This window comes from Aedes aegypti, chromosome 3, assembly GCF_002204515.2.
Source record: "Aedes aegypti strain LVP_AGWG chromosome 3, AaegL5.0 Primary Assembly, whole genome shotgun sequence".
Taxonomy (NCBI): domain Eukaryota; kingdom Metazoa; phylum Arthropoda; class Insecta; order Diptera; family Culicidae; genus Aedes; species Aedes aegypti.
This window is the reverse complement of record NC_035109.1, coordinates 55,199,251-55,217,668: the sequence shown is the minus strand read 5'-3', so window position 1 is coordinate 55,217,668 and position 18,418 is coordinate 55,199,251. Positions and strand designations below refer to the sequence as shown.

The 18,418-nt window shown below is 36.5% G+C and overlaps 1 protein-coding gene across 1 annotated transcript; it reads right to left on the bottom strand.

The window, feature by feature from the left end:
- Positions 1-746: 746 nt before the first annotated feature.
- On the bottom strand, positions 747-9,450 carry LOC5579902 (tyrosine--tRNA ligase, cytoplasmic). The gene is made up of 2 exons (XM_001657832.2): positions 7,827-9,450; positions 747-1,085 (listed from the first exon to the last, which is right to left on the bottom strand). Exons 1-2 carry the CDS (start codon positions 9,270-9,272, stop codon positions 957-959), a joined length of 1,575 nt encoding a protein of 524 aa, XP_001657882.2. The 5' UTR covers positions 9,273-9,450; the 3' UTR covers positions 747-956.
- Positions 9,451-18,418: the final 8,968 nt, after the last annotated feature.

The window sequence follows — 18,418 nt, the reverse complement described above, 5'->3', positions numbered from 1 at the left end:
CCAACTCAGTTTTGTGAAAAATGCCCAGATTTCTCGTGCAAGTATTTTCGTTCGAAAATCATAACTGAAGATAAAAGCGTCACAGAAACATTTTTTTTGTCAAATCGGAATCAAATTTTCTCAAAACTTTGAGATTTTTTGAAATGGAATAAGTTTCCCAGGACATTTTTCACCGTTAAGGAAAATAAATAATGATAACCCGATTAGCTATTCCAGCTTACAGACAAAGTATATTTGAAAAGAGCGATCAATAAGATCCAATCCTAAACATTTTTTAAATACGCTCATTTTTCGTTCCTAAAACATGATCAAATATTGTCAAGATGAGCTGTTTACAAATTTATACATTTATAAGTTTATAAAGCTTATTTTCAAATTTTTAAGTTTATAAACAAAACTACTTATCAATAGTTTTACAATTGAATTTGTTAGTTAATTTTTGGATAAATCTGATGAATAGAGAATCATATACTAGTAACTTTATTGTATATTATTGATCTGGTTCGTCGAAAATCAATGGAATTCGGGAGCTATCATAAGAAAAAGAGAGTGTTAAAAATTGAACAAGGATTTTTCATGAATTTATCGTAGAAGTACCTCTAAGATTTTTGTTTAGAAGTGTAGTTCAAACGGTAGTTTCTTTCAGGATTTTCTGGGAAGAACTCACGTAGGATCTTTTAGAAATCGGTAATAGCCAGGGATAAAGTATCTATATTTCAAACTCTGTGGAAGAAAACAACTGCCAGTGAATAGGTTCGTTCCAACGATATGAGATTTATTCAACTCGCAACGAATCATTGAAATGCAAAATATGATCGAAACTGCGCGTGTACATGGCGATTGCTGCTGCTTGAAAACACAAACTGATAAATAAATTAAAAATATTTCATCACTGCCGCGTCTTGTAGACTGATCCGTCTATAATCGTTTCTTGTTTGGCGAAATCCTCTTCATCTTCACTTGATGTTACATCCTTTCAGTGTGCTAGTAATCCTATCGCCATTCAGCGTCAGCATGGAGAATTCCTTCCATAGCGCTTCACCATCGGCATTCGTTTTCAGTTCCGCTTGGATCTTGTCCCAAACCTAGAAGTATACATGAGAAAAAATCAGTTAGGATGCTATCGGGCTTTTGGTGTAAGGTCATGCAGGGCTGGTAGCAGGTCTCTTTTTAGAAACTTGGTCACTATTTGATTCCAAGCTTCTAAAAACTTTCTATTTTCAATGGAAGGTTTCTTAAAGTCTCTGGTTCAACCAAAATGGTCTCTAAAGTTACTTTTTTCACAGTCAACAATGGTGTAAATTATATAGCCTTCAAACAATTTTACGGGTTTATTTCACAGGTTCTTTACAAATTTCATAGTATCCTTCAGAAACAAATAAAAAAAAAAAATCGACTCCAACAAATCTTTGAGCAAGAGGCCAAGGCCTTCAGTAATTTTGACAGCATCTGAACATTTTCCTAGGTACTATCCTAATGTTTCATGTAAATATGTTTCCCCTAATTCTATCGCCGATATACCAAGCTTTACGATACCCCATAGCCGATATAGCAAGCTGCACGGAAACCCCATTAGACTTTAAAAACTCCTACATTATTTCTTCCAGGATAATTGTCAAAGTCTACTTGAGAGATTTCAAAGAAATCCGTTTAGCGATTTTTTTCAGGAAACCTTATAAGAAATCATGCAGATTTTTATAGTAATTTTTCCAAAAAAAAATCATAAAAATGTAACTAACGAATTGTCTATACAGTTTATTTTAGGAATTGCTTAAGGTGAAACAGTTTGCAATCAACTTCGAAGATTACACTAAAACTTCAAAGGCACAAATCTCGCGAAGAAAGCATCCCACAACAATGCACTTTTTATTTTGGCTTTGTGCACTAGCAGAAAGCTTAAAATAAGATCAGGAACGTTTGCCAATTGCTTCTCCAATTTTGTGAGTTTGAAAACGTGAGTGGGGGGAGAATTCGGCCATTGTGCCGACCATCTTTGGATTTCGAGATGTTTCACCTTAAATAATTCCTCTACAGGAAGGTACAGGAAGGCTTAAGAACTCTGCCAGGACTATGAATAAATTCAAACAGAAATTCCTCGAGAAGGTCCTCCAAAAATGTAGGGGGAGATCCCCCAGTACCGGACACTTAAGCCACTAAATTCATAATTCGAAAAATATTGATTTTATGGGCTCGTGCTACCCATTTATGATAAATATTATCATTTTTATAGTGTACAAAAATAAATTTGAAAATATAAATATGAATTTTGACATTGAGTTTTGATGATGTATTTTAGTACCAAATTGATCGATCTTGAAAGGTGGCACCCAATACCGGACACGATCTGGAAATGCCTCGAATTCTGTAAATTTGAACATCATTGAATGTGTACACTATAGAAATAGTTTATAATTACCAATTCAATGCATTTGCAACATTTACAAAAATAATTTGAGTTTTTCTTAGTTTGCAAGATGCCTATCAAAAACCTCTTTCATATATGATGAAAAATAGCACATTTTACGATGGTGTTATGAATGTTCATTCTTCTTAATTTTATTGCATGTTTGATACCATGGTCGACGGAACCCATGAAAAATGAAAGTATTTTGAGACACTGATGCAATAATTACAAAGATATCATATAACAAATCAAGCTGTCCGAAACTGTGGGACAGGAGGTGCTTAACCAAAATTGTAATTTGTCCATATTTACTTCAATTATGGTACAAAATACATTCATTCTATCATATTAAAATTATGTTCGATCATGCTTGCGGGATCCAAAGTATTTTTTCATATTCAAAATAATTACTAAATAGGCTCAAAATTAAGAAGATACGTCATTTTTTAAAAGATTTTCAAACTTTTCTACTTTTTTAAAGAGGGATGCATATTTCAAGGATGTGTTATTCTACGCAAACATTAGTCTACATAATAGCTTTCTTTTCTACTAATACACCATCTTGATTGGACCATGATTTCTCAATGTTTCGACTTTGTCCGGTATTGGGTGCTGTCCGGCACTGGGGGATCTCCCCCTATCTATGAATTTATCCATCATTTTATCCAGGGATTAGAATTTCCATGAATCTTAAAAGCTTCATACTTATATTTCAGTGATTCTTTCGATTATTTCCGATTATTTCTACACGTTAATTTTTCGATTCCGTCCGGTGTTTTTCAAAGAATTACTTCAGAAAACCATGCAGGTTATTTTACAGGGATTCGATGGAATATTTTTTTCAATAATTAGATAGGTGCCTGATATCTGTTATCATTAAAACCCTGATAGCAATTTATCATTAAAATCCTTCTATAAATACTCCTTCAAGATTCCAGGAGTTCCAGACGTCCTTGCGGGATTTTATTAACAATTTTTAGAAGTTTTATCAGCGATTGAATAAGCATTTCTTTTTGAAATGCCAACAAGATTTTTTCCGAAATTACTTTAATAATTTCAGAAAAAAACATGACTATTTCTTAGTAATATACATAGAAGAAGTCCTGGATAATTTTTTGGAGGCTTGTTTGAAAAAATCTCGAACAGTTTCTGGCTAAACCTCTGGAGTTGTTAATGAAAAGAGAATTCTGGTTGAAATCTCAAAGATATTCTGAATGACAGTTTTGGAGGAAAACCTAAAAAATCAGTGGAGGCATCTCTGGAGAAATTTATACTGGTAGGTATTGAAGATGTTTTAAATGAAAATCTTGGACGGAATCCATAGAAGATTCAGAGAATTAACGTTTCGATGGACTTATGATGAATTAGGGGAATTGCTGAAGAAATTGGAGAAACCTTTTGAATACTGTTAAGCGCCCTAATTCCGCGCATTTCATACAAAATTATTTATACATGGAAATACACATTTTTTTTTATTTCGTTTATTTGAAAGGCTCAACCGCCATTTTTAGCTTTACGGAGCCGAACTGCTTTTTATAAAGAATTCCAGCAACTTTCAATGCCGTTTGATGCTACTTTCATTTAGAATAAGTTTGAATCACAAATAAAAGCAAATAAGACATTTTTTCGCGGCGTAAAAAATAATTGGGTGAGGCCCGTCTAAGTAGACGCCATTTTTCTAATTTCCTTGGCGATCGTGCTAAGATTATGGGACAAAACAAACGCGATTTCTTGATTAAATATGTTTTATTTTTTATGCAATATTCATGGAGCTACTTGCTACACACATGTTTCATGGTGCTTCTATGAAATCTTATCAAATTTTACTAATAATTATTGAGTTCTATCCCAAAATATATTGCGCGGAATTAGGTCACGTCTTTTATCATAATGCCCTAATTCCTAGTTCCCAACAAACAAGTAAAACATGCTATATTCGTCTTCACTTCTGACTATTTATCTGAAAAGTATATCCATGCATAAATATGTTTCACGTACAAGAGGAATATCGGAAAACCCCACTTAGAGGAAAGTGGGACAGTCTGGCCACCTTGAGGATAACTCGATAATAGTGCTGAAAATATTATGGAGTTTTGGGATTTTTACAAGATTTCCAACAGTTTTTAGACCAATACACTAAATCCGTATGGTTTCTGTTGTCTAATAAAGTTCACGAATGAATGAGTGTTTTTTTTTTAATTTTTTTAGTCGCTTGAATTACCGATGGGGTAAAATGAGCACCCTATTTTTGGTTGTGAAATTATTGCATATAATCTAAAATATCAATGGGAGAGGAAGGTGGTTCTAAAAATGCGAAAAATACCACGTGGTTATGGACAGCCCATACATATATGCACACAAAATTAACATTGAGAACCACAAATTGCCAATGTACATTTGATAGCGACCCTCATTTATATTTCACAATCCTTATAGAATTATTGAGAAAACAACAAATAAAATTATTTCTATGAATTACGACACACTCGTTGGTAATATTTTGTGTGACGTAATTTATGGATGACCCTTACGGTTCTTCTGAGGTTTCTGGTTTGCTTAAGAAATTTAAATTTTAGTTACCAGTGGCATTAGCGGCCTTCAAGCCACATTCCAAGCAATAATGCGAACTGATCCTTGTGTTGTATGAACAGTGCAGAATACAAATATAGGTGTAGTCGGGGCGGTTTTGCCAATGGGGGGAGTGAGCACCCCTTGAAAACTGCATAATTTGTAGAAATTTCTTCTGAAATAATATGCAACCCCAAAGCTGACAAGGAAATGAGGCAATAGGCATTTTATAAGTCAGTGTTCTAAACTAAAAAAGGAATAAATTATGTTCGAAAAAACTGCCCATATTGCCCCGAATAGCTCTCACAAGGTTCAACATTTTATAATGCTGATGATTGTCTGTTACAATGTTCTTTAAAATTTAATCTTTTTGCTTAGAGTATTTCAAATTACTAATAACGTTCCAGTTTAGTGAATATAATAATTAAATTTATACATTCTATGAGATAAATTCACAACCTAAAGTAGGCTGCTCATATTTGAAAAATCATTCATTAATCCGTGAACTTTATAAGACAACGGAAATTGTGCGTATCTAGTGTATTGATCTAAAAATTGTTAGAAATCATACAAAGATCCGAAACCTCTATATTATTCTCTGCACTTCTATAGATTTTTCCTTAAGGTGATCAAACTATTCAACATTCCATACGAAATTCACACGTACCAATGACACGGTATTGAAAAGACTATAACAAATGTTTATCTTCATTTCATGTGATACCTAATCCAAAAAAATAAAAAAAAAAACTAAACGTAGACTAAAGTGTTACGGCCCATACAAAAATGTACTTTTTCTTCATACAAAAAGTGTTACGAAGGGGGGGTTGGGAGGAGATTGAAGACATTCAATTTCAGCATTACGTAATGAATGGATGCTGCTATACACTAAACTAAATGTTAATTTGAAAGTCAGAAGGTATCTCCTATCCATTTTGAGAAATTTGAAAATGCTCCAAATATTTTGTCTCAAAGCTTGGTGACATATGTATGGTAATTTCGTTAGAAATCACTTAAACAATTAAGAAATGCGCTTAACTGGAACTTAACCAAGAACACTTCGTAGGATCCAATGTTGGGATTGTTTTTCTTTGTATGCATTCTACCATAATAGGTTCCTCATAAACTGTTCAAGGAATTGATCTAGAAACGTGAAAAGCATTTTTTCCAAGAATATGTTCCGTACACCCAGGGTTCTGAATTTTCGTATCAATGATGCGAAATCTACGATTTTTCACACGTAAGGAGCATGCTTTTTCGCTCACATTAATTTCCCCTAGAGTTACGATGGAGGATAATCGAAAATCATTCCACTCTGGAGATAATTTCTTTTTCACTCCATCATATTTTCGCTCACCAACTGCTCTCGAGAATAATTATTATCATTATGTGGATAAACAAAAACTAGTGCCGGCGATGGGATTCGAACCTAGATCATTGTTAAAAACAACTGCGATGCGCGCACGCTAATCATGCTACCACACCAACTTGACGAAAGTTTTGGTTAATTTGGTGCATAAAAGCAACTGCTGCTCGTGGTGGTGGACACAGGAGAAGTTCTTCATGGATAGGAAAAAGAGAAAACAAACTGCTCACAGCTGTGGAAATGTGCAATTATCTGTTTTCACGTTGTTTTGTGGACGGATAAAATCGCAAGCCAGTTTATTGCTGAAAATTGCTTTGAGGGATAAATCCATTATCGTGAGAGTGAGTGAGAATTCGGAACCTTGCGTACACCCCTACGTCATCTAAGAAATCTTCAATGAATTATTGCAAGAATGTTTGTTATAAACACTTCAGTAATAAACAGTCACTTTTTTCAGGATTTATGAATTGGGTATTTCTAGAAGTTTTCTACCGCATGAGATCTATTAATCTTCTCTAAAAATTATACCTGATTTCTATCTCATATTCGGCTCGTAGAAAAATAAGGAAAGAAATATCCAAGGCAATATCTTTCAGCCATACTTTTTCCCGTCATGATGCTTCATGCGTATTGTGATTCGCTGACCTGATTTCTAAAAAAGAGACATTCAAAATATTTAAGTCATAGTGGCTGTCCATTAATTATGTAAGACAATTTGAGAAGTTATTCAACCACCCCTCCACCCATGGTAAGATTTTTTGTATAAAAATTAAAAATAAATTGTATGACGCTTAAGAAATATCGAAAATCATTTAATACAGTTTGTGTTTTGATGTCACTTTTAGCTCACTATTTTGAACACTTTGGTAACTAAAGTCACTATTATTTTATTGTCTGACCGCTACCAGCGCTGCTATACGGTCAAAAAAGCATGAATATGAATTGCTGTTTTTTTAAGCTACTGAGCTCTTTTGGCCGCAATATGCGTGCTATTAAAATTATTCTTATAGCGAAGTTTAAGAAAATTCAGCCGCTGTCAAGTGAATCATGAAACTGTCCAAATAGTTCCGCTCCCTACATTTTGCTAAAATTTACGCGGTGATGTTAATTTTTAGTTGAAATTTTTGGTCGACGTATCAATATCATGTTATTTAGCAGAACCTCAAATAATTTATTGAAAAATCAATGCTTGCCGTGATTCTAAAAAAAAAAAACCTTTAGTAATATTCATGGTAAAATGTCTGGCTGCATTCTCTAAAAAAAATCTTGTGCCATCTTAGTTTTTGTCCAAATGAACTCAAATTTTGGGAAGACACACAGAATTTGATCTAGAATCGAATGAGCGATTTGGAATAAAAATGATTTTTTGAACCACCCTAGAGTCTATTCTTGCTATCCATTATGCTAAATTTACTTTATGCCAAATTGCGTTATATCAAATGACGCAAACCAAGTTAGGATTAAATGATCGCAGTTCAACAAATGTACCTTTTTCTTGGGGTTCAACTGCGGCACTTCAGCTTGCGTGTTGTCAAAACCTTCTACGATGAGGCGCTCACCAACCTTGGCTCCTTCCGGCACTACCAACGGCTCGTACTTCTCCTGATTGAAGGCGCACAGCACCAAACCTTCACTTTCCACTCCACGGATCTTCGAGGACTTCATGTTGGTCAACGTCACCACCGAACGTCCCTTCAAATCCTCCAGGCCGTAGTAAGCCATCAGGTTGCTAACGATGGACTTTTTCGTGTCGTTTCCGATATCTACGGTCAGGATGCAGAGGGTGTCGGCATCGGGATGTTTGGTTGCCTCCAGGATTTGGCCAACCTTCAGTTCCACCTTGTCGGGTGTGTTCTCTCCGGTGGCCTGAGCTGCTGCACCCTTCTTTGCTGTCGCTCCAGTAGGATAAGCTCGCTCTGTAAGCGCTTTGTGGAAGTCATCGTCAAAGGCCTTACGAATCGGATCCAGCAACCGATTGATGTAGATCTCAACGGCGGCTTTCAAATCTCCTGGGTGCAATTCCTGTGCAGCGAACATTGCTTCTAAATCTTCGTACTTTTCAAACTTCTTGTCCCCACCGAACTCTTCCTTGCGCTTAATCTCGAAACCATCTCCCGCCTTGAACATCGGATAGATCACATGCTTGACGAACTTCAGCAGCCCATTGTCCTCAATGTTGCCCGGCTCGCAAAAAGCTTTCTTAATCTTAGACTTCACCTTCGCTGCGCTGTCCAGCAAATCAATCTTGGAATCCTCCTCACTGGAAGACATTTTGCCACCGGCCAAACCGGGAATCATCGGATTCATCAAATGGATCCGCTTGGCATATCCCAGCTGTGGCATGTACTTCTCTGCAAAAGTGAAAATCTTCCTCTGATCCACACCTCCAAACTGGGCGTCCACCTTAAGATATTCCTCGTCCAGGGCCTGCAGTCCCGGGTACAAGATTCCCGACAACAGTGGATGTTCCACCTGTTTCACAACCTCCGCTCCGGCCTTCTTGGCGTCATGCTGGGTCACTACCGAAGACAACTTGTACACATCCAAAGTGTACTCCTTCGAAAGTTGATAATCTGTTCCGCAGACGAATTTCAACTTGTTCAGCGGCACTCCCAGCGAAGACAGCATAGCCTTAATGACCGCTTCGTAGTACTTGGTACGCTCCTGCAGCAAACTCCACGGGGCCTTCATATTGTCCAGATAGGCGTGCAGATCCGCGAACAGAATCGTCACCTCGCAACCCGCCTTTAGGAAATCTGCAATCTTGGACATCGGCACGAAGTAGGCAATGTGTGGCTTACCGGTAGTGGCCGTTCCCCAGTACACTTTCAGGTCCCGTTCCTTCAGAATGGTTCGCATGTTGTCCTGGCCCAGAACCTCCTGCAGGTTCCGGGTAATCAGCTGTTCCTTCTCTTCCCAAGTGAGGGCCGTCATTTTCACACTTTTTGATCTTACACTTTCAAACAAAACTGACTAAAATCTAGCACTTTTTGTGAAATTTATGGAACGGGAATGTGCTGCAGCAATTGCAACAAAACTGCAATCGAAAAAGGATCAAAGTGCTGCGTTGCGGTTGCGGATGAGTTGTGGAGGGGAGAGAGACAGCCACGCAATTTGACGTTTCCCGCTGTCAAAAACACGCGGAGAGAAAAACAATCATACGCCGGGGGCAGTGCGATGGGAAAAGGTTTTTGCAGTGAGCCATTTCAAAAAGGACTATTCGCAAATTTTGCATCGAGAACTTTTTTAAACAGGCGTATCCTCTAGTGCTTCGAATTGTTTTCATCGTAAAGCAATTTAAGCGCTCAATTCTAAAACTTGGTATTGCGGCGCTCATTTTATTTAAATCCACATCCAGCGGTGGCGGTAACGCGCAGAAGATATGCGCGCAATTCAAACGCAATGTCAATATTCAAGTAGGCTTGGATTTTTTCGTTCTTCAAGGATGCAATGTTTCAAATTTGCTAAATCTGAAACATTTGGAGATTTTAATTACCACTGCGACGGTATATCGACATTTTCAGATAATCGAATTACGTGGATTTATCTTGCAGAGCACAATAGTTGACCAAATGCTCACTGGTAGCGCTCGTGTCATTTTTGTTCGATATGCGAGCTTGCGCTCTACTGCGTGTATGAAACATGGGTAGTCACAGAATTACCATGGGCGTAAATAGCCATCAGACTTGAGGGGGGCCACGGCCCCTTCTCATGAGAGATAAAAGTCGTAAAGGATTTAGATAACTTAACAACGCTTGTTTCCGTAGTATTTGTAAACCGATTATGGTGGCGCACTTTCATACAGAGGTGGATCAAAACCTAAAAATCGTCCAAAACCGACTGATCAACTTTCTTAGATTTAGATACCAAATGTCACTTTCATTGAAAAATAGTAAAAATTTATTTAAAAATCTATGTTTTCGTTTTATATTGTCAAGATGACTTATTTAGCCCAATCTTATAGATCTCGAATAGAATACACGTTTTTTTAAAGCAGATTATAATCAGGATTTACCTTTCCAATTTGATTTGAACTAGATGTTTGCAAAGTTATAAAACAAGATAAAGATTTAAATGTATCACCCAAGCCTTTAAAAAAAATGCTTGCCAGTTTGAAAATATGGATTATTGTTGCTTAGCATTTCTGTAGCAAACGATTCATTTCTCTAAACCTCTCGAAACCAAAATTTGTACATAGGGTTGAATAATACCTTTTTTGTTAGAGTTAAAAACTTTAAATCCTAAAGCTGCTTGACTACCATCATATTGAAGGATCGAGTTTTTTTTTGTATTCAGATAAAGCTGTCGTCAGCAAATTCGTACGGTAACAGTTGTTCGAAGAAAACAGGATGGAAGGTATTTTGCTCATGGAATTATTAATATCCAATCATAGTAAGGCAGAGCAAAAGTTCGACCTTAGTGGTATAATCAACATTTGTATAAAAACAATAGGTAATAGTTGAAAATAAATACAATACAGTGAACCTTCAACATATTTGCTATAATTTCGCTGATTGTCTTAATCAAACATTTGCCCCATCGGCGGGGTTCGACACTTTTAACGACAGACATACTTTATGTAAACTTATGTTATATGGCATTTATAAGCTTTGATTTGATTTGAGCTAGAAATTCTAAACATTCGATATCTTATCATTAATCTAAAAACAAGTTTTATCTATTTTTCTTACAAATAACGCAACGTCTTCTAAACACAGAAATTTTACATGAATGCGAATTTATAACGAAAAAAAAACATCTCTGAACCAAATTGATGTGGTGACGGACCTGGTGTAGAACACACGTCGAGGACCTGGGATTGAATCCCATTCTGGAGGTAGTCACTTATGACTCAAAAAGTAATAGTGGCGACTTCATTTGGAAGCTGTTGGTCTCGAAATGAACTAGCCCAGGGTTAAAAATCTCGTTAACAAAGACAAACAAAAATATTTGATGTAATGTCCATATAAACTACGTAAGACGCCAAAAAAATTGGCGCAAGAAAAAATAATAAAAATAAATAAAAAAAGAATAGAAGAATTAAAAGCGTGTCTTAAAACAATCTGTTTGTGCAAAATGTCATAAACATGTACCACCACTCAACACAGTTATACTACCACATACACCTCACAAATAACTGTAAGATTGATTGAAGAGAAATAAATAGTATATCGTAAACCTCCGCTATGGCAGGATGGTCAGAAACGCCACTGTCTTTCAATAATATCCGTACTATCACACAACGTATTACAAGGGTCCTACTCGCTGTGCAAACATAATTTGGTGCCGTGACCAAACCACTCGAACCTACGGGAAACGTTTTAAAGTCGTTATGAAGTGAAAATAATCGTGCAACGCTCTCAAAACAAGTGCCGATAACCAATGGTGAATGATTTCGTCTTCTGCAAGCAATTCTCATCACTCCCAGCTACGTTGGTGTGGCCCATGGATAGGTAGCCATCTAGCAGAGTACGTATGTACGTTCTCGACTCACCTTTGGACAGGGATGCCAGGTGATTTTTTACAATGTCTTCCAATTGCATGGAAAAATGTCTTCCAATGTCTTCCACTTAAAATTTTTCAATTATCATGGTATCTTTATAAAGTCCGAATTTTCGGGTTAAGGTCCAAGTAAAAATGGAGCAAATGTCAAAACTAAAAATAAACAGTTTTATGCTTCAAAATCCCTAATTCTGAAAAAAATAAATACACACAGCTGTTTTACTTTCAAACAAAAACTGCTGTGTTTTTCTTATTTATCAATTTTTACGCAGTTTTTTCAGTTGTGACATTTGCTCAATTTTTAGTTAAGCCTGGTAAATCAGAAAATTAGGCTCTCCTTTATCATGTTTAACATTATTGTTGGGGAATTTCTTCAAAGAAATCCTGCACAGCTTGTTTTAAAACCATGCTTGTCAGGCAATAGCTGCCCTGTGCATGGTTCATTTTCAACCAGATTTTAATTTTATGAATAATTGTTCTTGATAATTCATCAGATGTTCAACCAATACCTTCACAGATTTCTACATGAACCCCTAAAAATATATCTTCATCTATTTATTCACGGATTTTTCCGGTGATGTTTTGTGAAATGTATCTTAAAGAATATCGAAGGATTCTTTCAAGGACTGTTCATTTTATAAAGTGGACACCTTGTGCATGCTGTATCTTTCTTATTAATCAATGAAATTTCAATCGGTTTTTTGCACATTGTTCGACTAGTATTGTACAATGTTGTGATAATAAAAATTCTCCAAAATAATTAAATTTCACACGAATATGGAACAACGATTAGATCGGTCGATTTTTTGAGGTTATCAAAATCAATGATTGTAACAAATTGGCTGGAAAATTCGATAATTTATATTTTCTATTTTCAAAAAAGCTTGTTCTTCGAAAGCATCATCAATCAGAAGCCTGGTGGAAAAAATCAAGTCACTTTTGGAGCAACAATTTTACAGATATAATAAAATCAATTTTCCCGTATATTTTTAAAGAATTTTTTTTTAAATTTGATGGGAATTAATATGAGTAGAATTTTGTGTGTAAAAGTACGTCCTGACGGAAGTCCTAGTATAGTATTAATATGAAAAATAACTTACGCCTTCATAGAGTTACTTAGTAAGTCCCCACGTCACATTCAAAGCACAACAGAAACACAATTGCTTTATTCTTAGAAGACCTATCAAAGTACATTGACAATCATCAAAATTGGCAACACTGCTGTAATGAAATCGATTTTATTTTCCACATATTATTTTCATAATATGTTATTCTGAGATTACCAATTGAAAAATTCGGAGAAAACTGTTTACAATTTGCTGTAGATCGATATATATTAGACTGGCCCTTAAACAAAAAAGTTGTAAAACTTAACGGGGCACCCCCTAGATATAAGCTTTAGGGTAAGAAAAACGCACTCTCAAAATTTCAACTCAATTGATTACTCCACCAGCTGGCGCATTCAATTTGAAGTTTGTATGGGATATTCGTCTCATATATATTGAAAATTGACCATATGTCACTGTTTCGTTCCGTATACTGATTGATCGCGTTCAATTAAGCCCAGAATGACAAACACACTAGTTGATACCCTAATGAACATAATTGCAGAAGGTTGTATCTGGATTTAATCTCGTTTTCATTACTCTTTCAGTTGTTGAAAGATAGGCTTAGATCAGCACTCCCGTACAGTCACTTATATGCATGCGACATGTGCCTCAGCTCGCCCAGCGTCATAGGTGGCTATGATGCGCTTAGTGGCTACCTCCAAGCTATGTTGAAGAAATACAAGCAGTATTGCATGATATACTTCAGATGGTTAAAACACCAACTTTATTAATTTTGATCATGGTACAATCTTCTACAATATTCTTCGCTATTACATCAAGTAGTGTTTTTGACATTCTGGGTCCAATTGAACGCGATCACCAATTTTCCTGAACCAAACAGTAGATGATGTGCTTTTGCTCATATGTTTGAGTTGAAAATCCCATATTAACTTCAATTCAAATGCGCCAGCTCATGGAACGACCAAATGAGCTGAATTTTTCAGAAAGGCTTCCTCTAACCCCAAGAAATAATCCTGGGGGGTGCCCCGTGGAATCGTACAACTTTATTTTTCTCCCATACTGAGCTTGGCCAGTCTAATATATATGCGTACATGATTTTAAAAGTATGAGACTTTTTAGTAAAACTACCATAAACAGTAAAATTTATACTTAAGACTGTGGTTTAATCTCACGATTTAGCTTTCGTTTATACTAATATAGTTTCTTTAGTAATCCAAACTAGTTTTGAACACGCTTTTTACTGTTCTCTTTTGCTGGGAATGAAAGGATGGTGTATCAGCAAAATTGGTCATAAATGGGTAAATCACTAAAGTTACCTAATGTCATAGAATGGTGGAATATAATTGATATTTTTAAAGCTTTACCTTTAGTAGAATAGTAAAGGATACAAACATACAATTTGTTCATGAAAATAAGGATTTTTGTTTTGCGAAAAATAATGTTAAACTTTGACGGACAACTTTTTTTAAGAGTTTTTGGAAAAACTATTTAGCTCTTCAATCAAAAGCATTTTCAAAGATTTTATATTTTTATAGCATTTTAGAATAATAGGTCAACGATACACAGAGAACCGATTACGATTTTATCAATAAATAAAAAAGATATAGCATAAACAAAGTGTCCACTTTATAAAATGAACAGTCCTTATGAATGTATTCCTCTAAGCATTGCAAAGACGATAAATTGAATGAACAATTCAATTAACAAAATTTCTACCAGAATACTTCTTTACGAGTTCCTTTAAAAAATTTCTATGATGCTTCAAGCCAATCATTAAGAAACTTTTGTTCTCCGTCCAAGAATTTCTTCAAATGTTTAATCAGGAATTTCTGCCAGAATTTATCCCAAAATTTCACAAAGATTTTCTTAAAGAATTCCTCCAGAATGGGTTTATTAAGACTCTTTAGCATATTTCTCAATCAGTTTTGCAATAAGTAGTCCATGTACTCCTCTATGAATTCTAATCGCGATCTTAAAAATTTCGTAAACAGTTTTCATGCAAGTTACCCTAGAACTCCTTTTAGCATTCTTTAGAAACATTTTGCACTATTAAGTTCAGGGATTATTCCCTGATTTTCCTGCCATAGATTCTACCAAGGATTGTAATCGCTAAAGATTTCTCTGAAGATTCCTGATGAAAAGCATTGAAGGATTTGTCCACAGACAATATATGAAAATTCCTTTATTTTATTTTACACTTCAATCGTCGCGCTGTAGTATTTTATACCACACTGTTAAAAAAACCTCGCTTTTTCCGAAAAAACTGCCAATGAATTTCCGGTGGAACTCCAGATGAACTTTGAAAGAATTGCTGGAGAAACTCTAGAGAACTTCCTAGATCAATTGTGGAGGATTTCCCTAAGAAACTGCGGAGGATATCCGGAGGAACTTTGGAGTAAGTCCCGGAGGAAGACTGAAGGAATATTCAGAGAAACTCCAGAGGAATTCCTAGAGGTACCCCGGATGAACTTCTGGAGAAACTACAAAGAAATTACTGAAGGAATTTTTGAGAGTAAAGTAGCCGTAGGGATTCCAGATGGAACTCTGCGAATCCCTGGAACTCTGGAACTCTGATTTCCAAATGGAGTTCTAAGAGAAACTCGTATGAAAATTCTGGTCGAATTTTTGATATTTTTTTGAAGAAAGTCTGGAGGATTTTCCGAGGATATCTAGGAGAATACTTAGAGTAACTTCTGAAGGATTCCTAGTGGAACTCCGGAGGATTTTCGAGGAATTACTGGTGGATTCCTTGAGAAACTCCGATTAAATTCATGGCAGAACTATGGCGAAAATCCGAAGGTATCCCCGGTGGAGCTTCCAGTGGAGCTTGTAAGGAATTCCCGATTGAGTCGTCCAGAAATTCCTCGGAAGTTTTTTTTTCCAAGAATTCCCCTGGAGATTTCCTCCAAGAACTCCTCCGGGATTTTCTACAGGAATTTCTCATGTGATTGCCAATAGTAATTCCTCCGTGGATTTCATCCAGGATTTGCATCAGGAATTCCTCAGAGGATTTCGGAAAGCAATTTCTGCGGGGATTTGGTCCAGGATTTTCTCTGGGGATTTTGTCCAGAAATTTGTTAAGGAATTTATCCGAGGATTTTCTACCGTGGATTTTCCCAGAGATTTTTTCAGGAGATTTCCTCCAGGAATTTCTCTAAGGATTTGAAACAGAAATTTCTCCGATTATTTTCTCCAGGAATTCCTCCGGGGTTTCCTTCGGGAATTTCAAGGATTCCTCCGGCGATATCCCTAGGAACTCCTCCGGAAATTTTATCCAGGGGATTTTCAATAGCTCTATTACTCTAGGGATTTTATCCAAAAATTCTTCCGGGGATTTCCTTGGCGGTTTGCTTTGAAAATTCTTCGGAGATTTTTTGAAAAAAAAAAATCAAGACCTTCTCCGGAGATTTTCTCCAGAAATCCCCCATAGGATCTCCAATAGCAATTCCTCCGGAGATTTACTCCAGGAATATTTCTCCAGGCGACCTCAAGGGGATTTTCTCCATAAATATATCCAGCATATCCTCCGAAGTTCCTTCAAAGCTCCACCGGGAAGTACTTTGTATTTCCTTCATAGCTCCTTTGGAAATGTTGTGCATTTCTTTCAGGAATTGCTACAGGATTTTTTTGTATTTCCCCATGAATTCCTTTTTGAGTCCTCCAGCAATTCATTCGGAGTTCCTTCAGTAATTCCTCCGGAGTTCCTTCTGGAGCTTTGGAGGAAGTTCGGAGGATATGCTGGATCAAATCTAAACAAAATTGCTGAAAGAACTCCAGAGGAACTACCGGTGAAGCTCCGAAGGAATTCCCGGAGGAACTCTAAAGAAATTCCTGCAGCAGATGTGTTTCTGGAGGAATTTCGTAGGCGTTCCTAGAGCAACTCCAGGGAAATTGCTTGTAACCCCGATGGAATCCCTGGAGCAAATCTCCAAAGAACTTCTGAAAGGAAATCTTTTGTAAAATTCTCTTGAAAAATCGCCGAAACAATATCTGGAGAAAATCCACGGAATAAATCATCTAGTAATTCATACCCATAGGAAACCCTGGACGAAATCTCTGGAGAAATTCCTGGTGCAAATCCTCAGAAATATTCCTGGAGGAAATCTTCGGATAAAGTCACTGAAAAAGTGTCCGAAGGAATAAAAAATCCTCACAGGAACATCTTAATAAATTTCTAGACGAAATCCCCAGAGGACTTCCTGGACGTAATCCACTGAGGAAATCCCCGGAGCAGTTCTTGGAAAAATCATCGGAAAAATTTATGGAAAATATATCCAGAGGAATTATAGGAACAAATTTCCGGAAAAATCCTCAAGGGAATTCCTGGACTAAAACTCTGTAAAAAGTCATGATGCAAATCTCCAGAGAAATTTTGAAGTAAATCCTAAAAGGGATTGCGGGAGAAATCCCGGGAGGAATTTGTGGAGCACATCCCCGGAAGTATTCCTGCAAAAAACTCCCGGATGAATGCCTGAAAGGAATCCCCAGAGGATTCCTGTTGTGGAAAAATTTGAGGAACTTCAATAGGATTCCTGGAAGTGCTCTTGGAAACATCTGTAGGCGGACCAAAGACAAAATAAAGTCCTCCATGTCCCTTGCAGTTGCCCAAAATTGTATGGCTCATAAGGTAATCTAGAAGGCCGTGAAAAGTGTACTGCGATCAAACTTGGGTACATTTTGCAGTACCGAGGGACTAAATGCAGTACTAGACGTGGTACCCTATCTGAACCCGAGTGGGACGGATCTGGGCGGACTTCGTTGTTGAATATTTAAATCTATTCCCGTAGAAATTCATGGTGGAATCCTTGGATGAATTCCAAAAGCACTTCCTGAAGCTGCCCTAGGGTTACCCATTGTTGAAGGAATTCTGGAGGAGGTTTAGGAGAAACCAGTGAAAAAATCTTGACAGATATTCCAAAGATCTCTGGGTTAATTTCAGAAGCAACAATTGTAGCAATCTCAGGAAAAAATCATATAAGAATCTGTTTACTTTTTTATGAATTCGTAAAAAAAAATACACGAGAATCACTGAAACAGATTTCAAGAATAACTTTGATGATTCTATGGAATAATACTTAAACATATTGCTAGAATGTCCAGATAAATCTCTGCAAGAGTTCCTAGAAGAAGCTCTGGAAGAATCCTTGTCAGAATTCTCAGATTGAGATATTGAATCCTTGGAGAATTTTCAACGGAATTCGGAGAGGGATTGCTATAGTTTGATTTGGACGTGCAAAAATCTTTTAGAAGGGTTTCTGTAATTTCCAACGTATTTTTTTTTTTTCAAATATAGAAATTAAAATTGTCTTCCAAATGTCTTCACAAATTCTGAAAAGTCTTCCAAAAATCTTCCGTCTTCCAAATGTCTTTCACACTACTCAAATGTCTTCCAATGGAAGACATGTCTTCCAACCTGGCATCCCTGCCTTTGGACTCCAGACAGTTCTGGTCGGGAAACATACTCTCATCGAAAGGCGAGTGCGTTTGACGGATTCTTGATTTGTCATC

What these genes read in the sequence shown, in the direction of transcription:
- LOC5579902 (XM_001657832.2), bottom strand. Translation starts at nt 9,272, where the DNA reads ATGACGGCCCTCACTTGGGAAGAGAAGGAACAGCTGATTACCCGGAAC. An exon ending in AGTTGAACCCCAAGAAAAAG is followed by an intron (nt 1,086 to 7,826) that starts GTACATTTGTTG and finishes GTATACTTCTAG; the next exon opens with GTTTGGGACAAGATCCAAGC.